This window comes from Anser anser, assembly GCF_964211835.1.
Source record: "Anser anser genome assembly, chromosome: 2".
Classification (NCBI taxonomy): domain Eukaryota; kingdom Metazoa; phylum Chordata; class Aves; order Anseriformes; family Anatidae; genus Anser; species Anser anser.
The window spans coordinates 119,004,418-119,012,818 of record NC_139721.1 but is presented as its reverse complement, the minus strand read 5'-3'; the positions used below and the strand labels follow the sequence as shown (position 1 = coordinate 119,012,818).

General features: G+C 44.5%; 1 protein-coding gene across 1 annotated transcript in view; it reads left to right on the top strand.

Annotated features, from left to right (window-relative positions):
• Nucleotides 1–4,171: 4,171 nt before the first annotated feature.
• The window catches only part of CNOT10 (CCR4-NOT transcription complex subunit 10), a 31,898-nt gene continuing 27,668 nt past the window's right edge, over nt 4,172–8,401 (top strand). Inside the window, exons 1-2 of the mRNA XM_083823169.1 lie at nt 4,172–4,416; nt 7,752–7,843. Coding sequence (XP_083679295.1) covers nt 4,395–4,416; nt 7,752–7,843 — 114 coding nt within the window. The 5' untranslated portion in view covers nt 4,172–4,394. The remainder of the gene's footprint in view (nt 4,417–7,751; nt 7,844–8,401) is intronic.

Sequence of the window (8,401 nt, the reverse complement as noted above, 5' to 3'; positions counted from 1 at the left end):
CTATTAGAAAACCTTTGGAATGGGAAGACCTAGAAATAGTCCATAAACCACAATGTAGATGGACTGTTTTGCCTCAGGGATTCACTGAATCCCACCAATTTGTTCTGGCAAGTATTGGAGAAGATTTTAGAAACATTTCAGATACCAGAAGGGGTGGATGTTGTTACAAATGTAGGTGATTTTTTGATATCTGTGGTAGAAAAAAACAAAGGTAAAAGAAGCCACAAATGAACTCCTGATTTATTTATTTATTTATTTATTTATTTATTTATTTATTTATTTATTTATTTATTTTAGGAGAACTTGGGCTAAGGGTATCTAAGAATAAATTACAATATGTGGAAAAAGAAGTCAGATATTTAGTCTCTGAGGGCAGATGGAGAATAAACCCTGAAAGGATTCAAGGAATTGTGCAACTTCCTCTCCCTTGCACAAAGAAAGAATTAAGAGAATTTTTAGGTTTAACTGGATATTGCAGATTATGGATAGAGGCATATGCACAGAAAACAAAGGTATTATATCTCAAATTATTGGAGGAGAAACCCAATATATTGAATTGGACAGAAGAAGAAAAAGAAATAGTGGAAAAACTAAAACAGGATCTGATTACAGCACCAGTCATAGCTCTTCCTGCCCTAAATAAATAATTTTATCTTTTTATAACTGTAAATGAGGGTGCTGCTTTGAGGGTTTTAACCCAAGAATGGGGAGATACCAGAAAGCCTGTAGCATATATGTCTAAATTATTAGATCTTGTATCCCAGGGATGGCCAGTGTGTTCAGGCAGTAGCAGCAACTGCCTTACTGGTAGAAGAGAGCAGGAAATTGAGCTCTGGGGGACAATTGATTGTTGTTAGCCCTCACCAAGTGAAGACTACCCTTACTCAAAAAGCAGGAAGATGGTGGACAGACTCTAGAATACTAAAATATGAAGCTATACTGATTGAAAAAGATGATTTACTGAATCTATTTTGAATCAAATAGATCAAAGAAGCCATTTTACTTCATATATTTTACAAGGATTAATGAGAACTTTGGGAATAAAATGGGAGTTTCGTACTGCATGGCACCCTTCCTCCTCTGGGAAAGTGGAACAAATGAATCAGATATTAACGAAACACCTGTCAAAACTGGTTTTAGAAACTAAACTTCCCTGGACAAAATGCTTACCTTTAGCTCTTCTCAGAATTCGAACTGCTTGTAGGAAAGAACAGAGGAGTCTCACCATATGAGATGTTTGGATGACCATACCTGGGTAGGAGCAGTGAAATACCTACTCCTGAAACCAAGGATATTTTTCTCAGAAACTGTGTATTCAGGCTGTCTTCTTCTTTGACTTCTCTTAGGATTCACGGACTGTTGGCTGAAACACCGCCCTTGGAATTCCCAGTATACCCATTCATTGCAGGAGACTGGGTCCTGATACACACCTGGAAGGAATCAGAGCTCCAGCCTGAAGGGGAAGGACCATTCCAAATACTACTTACTACTGAAACAGCTGTAAGAATGGTGGAGAAAGGCTGGACTCATTACACACGAGTAAAGGCACCCATCAATCCCAATACCTGGGAAGTTGTGCCTACAGAAGCCTCATTGAAGATCAAAATCAGAAGGAAGGCTTCATGATAGACTCTGGGTAGAAGCTCATAACTGTAAATCAACGCATAATTATTTGAGACTTATAGCTTAAAAATGTCAATAGGGGAAGGCCAATTATTAGCCTTGATCCTGGTGGCTATATGCCTTAGAGAGAACTTCTGCCAAATAACCACTTGGCAAAGAGGTGATCGGGAAATAGGAGCAGTGGGTTATCCCGTCAAGATATGGGTAAATGTGACAAAGAATGAATTACCACAAAACATCACGTTTGATGCTTGTGAGGTGTTGACTTGTGGGAACTTAAATGCCCAACGGCGATTGAGCAGTGAGAACAAATATCTTTGTCATGAACCTAAGACTAGTGGATTGTTTAAAGGCCTCCCTTGCCCAGGATGGAGTAATGTATGGTGGACGACCACTTACAAAGGGTGGACGTATACAACCAGCTCACTTAATAGCCTAGAAGGGTTAAAGAGCCAAATTAGCATATTTAAAGGAACTGCTCAGCCCACCTGCCAGCCTCTACAATGTAATCCAACAACTATAACAATTAATAAGGCTGATGACCTTATTAACTGTACCTTTGGTCTTGGAGCAGATGTGACTGGGAAAGACCCAACAGTCAGGTTTAGGATAGCTCTATGGGAATCGTCCCCTAAAGTCACCCAAGATGGGCAGAGACTCTAGAAGGAAACCGGAGGTCCTCTTCAAAGTCCTGCAGTTGTCACAGTTAAAGAAATAAAAAAGGATCTCAGGCAAACATTTGAAATTGAAACAGGGTATGGGGATGTGAATGCCTGGATAGAATGGGTCAAATATTCCATCCAGAGTCTCAACCGTAGCAATTGCTATGCTTGCACCTCAGGATGACTGACTGCCCAGATAGTGCCCTTTCCATTGGGGTGGACCAAGGATTCCCAGGGGATGCAATGTATGATTGCATTGTACCAAGAGAGGACTGCCTGGGGAAATGAGACCTGTATCATAGAAATCACAGAATGGCTTGGGTTGGCAAGGACCTTAAAGATATCTAACTCCAACCCGACTGCCATAGGCAGGGATGCCACCCAGTAGATCAGGTTGGCCAAGGCTCATCCAACCTGTCCTTGAACACCTCCAAGGATGGGGCATCCACAGCTTCTCTGGGCAGCCTGTTCCAGTGCCTCACCACCCTCTGTGTGAAGGATTTCCTCCTAATGTCTAATCTAAATCTATCCTCTTTTAGTTTAAGACCATTCCCCCTTGTCCTATCATTATGTACCCAAGTAAAGAGTCCTTCTCCATCCTTTTTATAAGATCTCTTTAAGTATTGTAAGGCCACAGTGAGGTCTCCCCAGAGCCTTCTCTTCTCCAGGCTGAACATTTCCAGCTCTTTCAGACTTTCTTCATATGAGAGGCGCTCCAGCCCTCTGATCATCTATGTAGCCCTCGGTCCTGGTTTTGGCTAGGATACAGTTAATTTTCCTCCTAGTAGCTGGTAGGGTGCTGTGTTTTGGATTTAGGATGAGAAGAGTGTTGATAACATGCTGATGTTTTAATTGTTGCAGAGCGCGCTTAACACTAAGCCAAGGACTTCTCACACTATCCTGCCAGCGGGCAGGCAGGGGGTGCAGCAGGAGCTGGGAGGGGACAGACCCGGGACAGCTGACCCAAACCGGCCAAAGGGGTATTCCATACCATATGGGGTCATGCTGAACAATTATATGGGGGTCTGGCTGGAGTGGGGGGACTGGCTGCTCGGGGATAGGCTGGGCATCGGTCAGCAGGTGGTGAGCAATTGCATCGTACATCACTTGATTTGTACACATTATTATTAGTAGTACTATTATTATTATTATTATTGTTGTTTTCCTTTCTGTCATAATAAACTGTCTCTATCTCAACCCACAACCTTTCATTTTATTTTATGTGCATTTGATACGGCGATAAGCAAACCAACAGCACTTCAGGTAGCCAGGTGGATAATCCACACAAACTAGTAAATATTTTGAAGTGATTAATGCAAAACCAAACTGAAATTCAAGGTACGCTAGCAGCAAGTGTCGGACAGGTTGTGAACCAGTAGTACTTGGCCAACGAGGAACCAAGAGAGAGAGTAAACATCAGGAACCAGGTCATAAAAGGTGCGAAAAGTGTGTATAAAACTCCTTGGGAGATGGGGGTCGGCCTCTTCTCATGGATGTGAACTAGTGATAGGCCTGGAGGGAATGGCCTCAAGTTGCACCAGGGGAGGTTCAGGTTGGCAATGAGGAAACATTTCTTCTCAGAAAGAGCAGCCAGGCATTGGGACGGGTTGCCCAGGGAGGTGGTGGAGTCGCCGTCCCTGGGGGTGTTCAAGTAAAGGTTGGACGTGGTGCTTGGGGACATTGTTTAGTGGTGACATTTGTGGTAGTGGGGTGGTTGGACCAGCTGATCTCGGAGGTCTTTTCCAACCTTCATGGCTCTATGACTGTCTGCCGGGACCCCCCGATCCCCGCAGCCCCCCACAAGATGGCGGCGGCGCGGAGGCGGGGAGCCGCCCTGCCACCATCACCGCGCCCCGCTCCCCCGCCCCTCCCGAGGCGGAGCGTTTCGGCGCCCTGACGTCAGACGCACGGTCCCCAGCAACGGCCGCACGTCGCGAGCTCGCCGGGAACCCGGAAGCGGCGGCGGCGGCGGCGGCGGGCGGGCAGGGTCCGAGCGGCGCAGGCGGCGGAAAGTAGTCCCGGGGGCAGCGCGGCGCCCGGCGGGAAGCGGCGGCATCCTCGGCAGCCCCGGCCCGGTAACCCCCCACGGACCGCACGGCGGCGGCGGGGATGGCGGCGGACAAGGCCGCGGGTGAGCGGGTGCGGGGGGAGCCCGGGCCGCCGCGGCGGAGGGATACGGTCGGCGCGGTGCTGCGGCCGGGGCGGCAGGTGTCCTTCCGAGGGTGCCTGAGGGGGCAGGAGCCGGGCGGGGGGGGGCAGGCCGTGAGGTGCGCCCGTCACCGGCCTGCGTGCTCCTCACGCGCCTCGAGCAGTGCCACGCGAATGCTGCTATTCACAAGCACTCGGTGGCCACTTGCAACCCTTGAGAGCAGGAGTGCTTTATTCCCTCCCTCGTTGGGTAGCGGGCTTTAGTATCTTGCACCAGTCAGGTTTTAGGCGAGGTACCTCTGGTGGTGCTCAGCTGGAGTAACAGATTCTTCTTTAACCAGGGGCGGTAGGGTTGCAGTGGGTTAGAGGGGCCTCCAGCCCTTTAATGGGTGTTAAATGCATTTGGGCAAAAGGGGTGAAGAGTGGCCAAAGTGGTGTTCTCAAATAAAAAAGCCGTGCTGTGAATTGCTCCGGCTGGACTTCAGTATTGGACCTTCTCGATAAGCTTCCAGTTCAGATTTCACAAACTTGCTTTCCTTAATGCGTTGTAGTAGATGCGCTTCATCAGTTTATGGCCATAAATCACAGAATCACCTAGGTTGGAAGAGACCTCCAAGATCACCGACTCCAACCTCTGATCTAACACTAACAAGTCCTCCACTAAACCATATCTCTAAGCTCTACATCTAAACATCTGTAAAAGTGACTTTTTAGAAGGAACAGCCCCGCTTTCGTTGAGAATAGTCTCTGCTTTCTTTTCTTTCTTTCTCTATTTTTTTTTTTTTTAACCTATGAGCAGATTTAGAGGCATGGTAAAATGCGTTTGTAGATCCGTCCTGATTTTTCACTAGGAGATGTGCCAAGCAGCATCTAACATAGTAAGTGGAGCTTGGGCAGCTAGCGGTCTCTGTGGTTTATCTTTCACTTCAGACATTTTACTTAAGGATTCAGGCCTCTGTAAGACCACTATCACTGGAAATCTTTGTTCGATGAGCTTTTATAGGATGGTAGCAGTGGGCAATGCTGGTTTGGATGGCGCTCCTGAGAGGTGAACCTGTACGTGAGGAACCTCTTGACCAGACTGAGTCTCATCAACTTCAAAGCTTCTGGCTTCTCAAGTCTCTGCATTGTCGTTACTTGTACTAGCGTAATCTTAAAGGCCTGCTGAGCAAGTAAAGCAGATAACCTATCTGTTAGCATGAAAGTTGGAGGGTAAAACCTGTTTGTTTATTCACTGCTGTTCTAAAGGTCCTTGGAAGGCGATAGGTTTTTGTTCAGCTGCGCAGCTGTAAGGGTTTAGATCTTTAGATGTTTAGCTTGAGGAGAAGTGCTTCTTGTTCCTTTTCTCTTTTGCTGTGGGAAAACCATGGCATGCCAAAAGTTTCCTGGGCTTTTCTGACTTTCTATTTTCTGTTCTGCCTTTCCTTTCTAAGGAAGAGGCAGCACAAGTGGCACCGATAGCTGCATAATGTGCAGTTGATTTTGTAGCAGGTGTGTATAGTTCTGTAACACCCTAAGGATCCATCCCTCCTGAGTGCTGAAATTGCTGAACCCCAAATTTTGTCCAAGTCATGGTAGGTTGCTTTGTAACCAGCTGGTGAAAGATTGTTGAGATTTTAATATCTTCTCTGGCATCTTGATGCAGGATGAGGGACACGGTTCTTGCGGAAATGTGTTGTTGTATGGGACAATGGAAGGGATCTTGCTGTCCTCCCAGCAGCAAGCACAAACCATGAATCAATTTTTAACTCTGTTTTATTCCTACCCTGGATGTCACCTGATGAATATTCGGAGGTCTGGTTAACCCTTACTGTCGTTGTCCATAAACATTTACGGTTTCATGGTTGGTCAGTAGCAGATGATCTAGGTACACTGGTGATGAGGGGGAATGGATTTTGCAGTGGAGCTCACAGGGAAGTGAGCATCATTTGTTTGATGTAAGAATAAAGTTAGCAGAGTTTGCATTACCCCCTTTAAATCTAGGGAGAGAAAGAAGACGTTGAATATACAGTGCCCACCTACCCTACTAAAATGGAAAATGTAGGTTAGAGCAAAGCTCCTGCTGTGAAATTCAAGAATTGTCTGCAAAAGTGGAAACCATTGCAGGTTTATAATCTTTGCTTCAAAAACATTAAATTACTTAACTCGTGCTGAAACATAGGAAATACTTCTAGAAGTATTGCTTCTAGATACAAGCTGCTCTGGTGTGGTGCTGGTGATTGTTTTATTTTTTTTCCACCAGCAGTTTATGTTCAGTAAAAGGCAGGGATTGGCTGTTATTTTCAGCTGCTCTAACATGGAACATCTGTGCTGTAGTTCAGTGCAACTTCACTGAACTCTTAATTACATGATGTCAAAAGAGTTCAGCGAGACTCCTTCCTGAACAGTAAGCTCAGCAGTGACCAAAAGGTAAAAACACGTTAGAAATTCTGTATAAAAGAAATTGAAGACCATATAAAATGAAAACTTTATTATGTAAGTGCTCAGAGAGGCCACCATCATAAATGCTACATGCTGTTCTTCTCGTCTTGATCCGGAAAAGATATAGTAGAACTGGAGAAGGTGCTGGGGGAAAAAAAGTGTGAGGAAGATGCAAATTAAACTATTGCTGCTCACCTTGGAAGAGACATGGGTCAGTGAAAGACCTGCGAGATCAGGACTGAAGCTGATGAAGCATATGGGCAGCATTTGCTTATGGCATCTTGCTGTATAATCACTGGATAGCATTTGATAGGGTGGGCTTATTGAAGAGTGCAAAAGTATAAAAAGTTTAAAAAATAAATACTAGGTCTGTTGATGAATATTAACCATGGTGGTTTGATTGCAGCCTTTCTTTTAAGGAGACGTTGTTCAAAAGCAGGGAGCTGGGTAAATGATGCTGCGTGTTCCTTTATTTTTTAATGTTCTTCCCAGAAAACATCCCTTCCTTGCTATGTAGGAGGCGGTATACGGGATGCATGGGTTTTTTGACTAATGCAGTGGGGTACTTATTTTATGGTATGTAATCTTCCCTGCAAACTTTTATGTAAATACAGTCTGTTTCTAGTGTCTGGTTGCAGCTTTTAAGATAAATCTAAAATGTGTGCATATCAAGTTAGCTTGCAGGACTTTGGTTATTGATTGAGAGCGCGGTAATGTACTTAGGATCATTGGATAACTGGAGATGTTTTAGTGAAGTAGGGACAGAGTGCTGCGGTTATTTGGAATATTATTCCTGCTGGCAGGTGGATCTTGAGAACTGGCAGAAACAATGTTTGTAGGCTGAATAGCTTTTATCACATTTGCAAACTTTTCTGTAATCATCTGTCCACTTTACAGATCAAGGTACTGAGAAACATGAAGGAGCGGGTACTTCAGGGATTACTGATCAGGAAAAGGAGCTGTCGAGCAGTGCACTACAAGCTTTTCTGGTAAGACAAAGTCAAACCCATCCTTCTAACTTACCACATAACTGCTAAACTGGCTTATATAATTGTTGTTCCTTTTTTTTTTAGCACAGCTGCAAATGTATTAACAAGCTATTATAACAAAAGCGGCATTGATGTGTTATAAGCCAGTTCTTGTTCTGTTACAATGTAAAACAGGCGGGGGGGACACTTGAATGAAGTGTGCAAGTGCATGTTTAATCTTGATTCTCAAAATTTAGTAGCCACAAAAGATATATGATGAGTTAATTAGAAGCAGGCTGCTACCCTGTATCAGCATTGGACATACAGGAAGAATTAATGACTTCAAGCTAAAAATGTTGTTAAAGGATTTAAAGGAACCAAGTGTATTTAAAAAACAACAACCAAACAAATCTGGGTCATTTTAGGCATCTTGCTACATTCTAAAAAGGTTGCATGCTATTTCCTCTCTTTACATTAAAACATTCAACACGTGATACCTCTAGGCAGTATTAAATATGTGACTTGTGCCTTTTGGAAGATTTCTTTTGTGTGTTAAAATTCAGGTACCAGGTCTTTCAT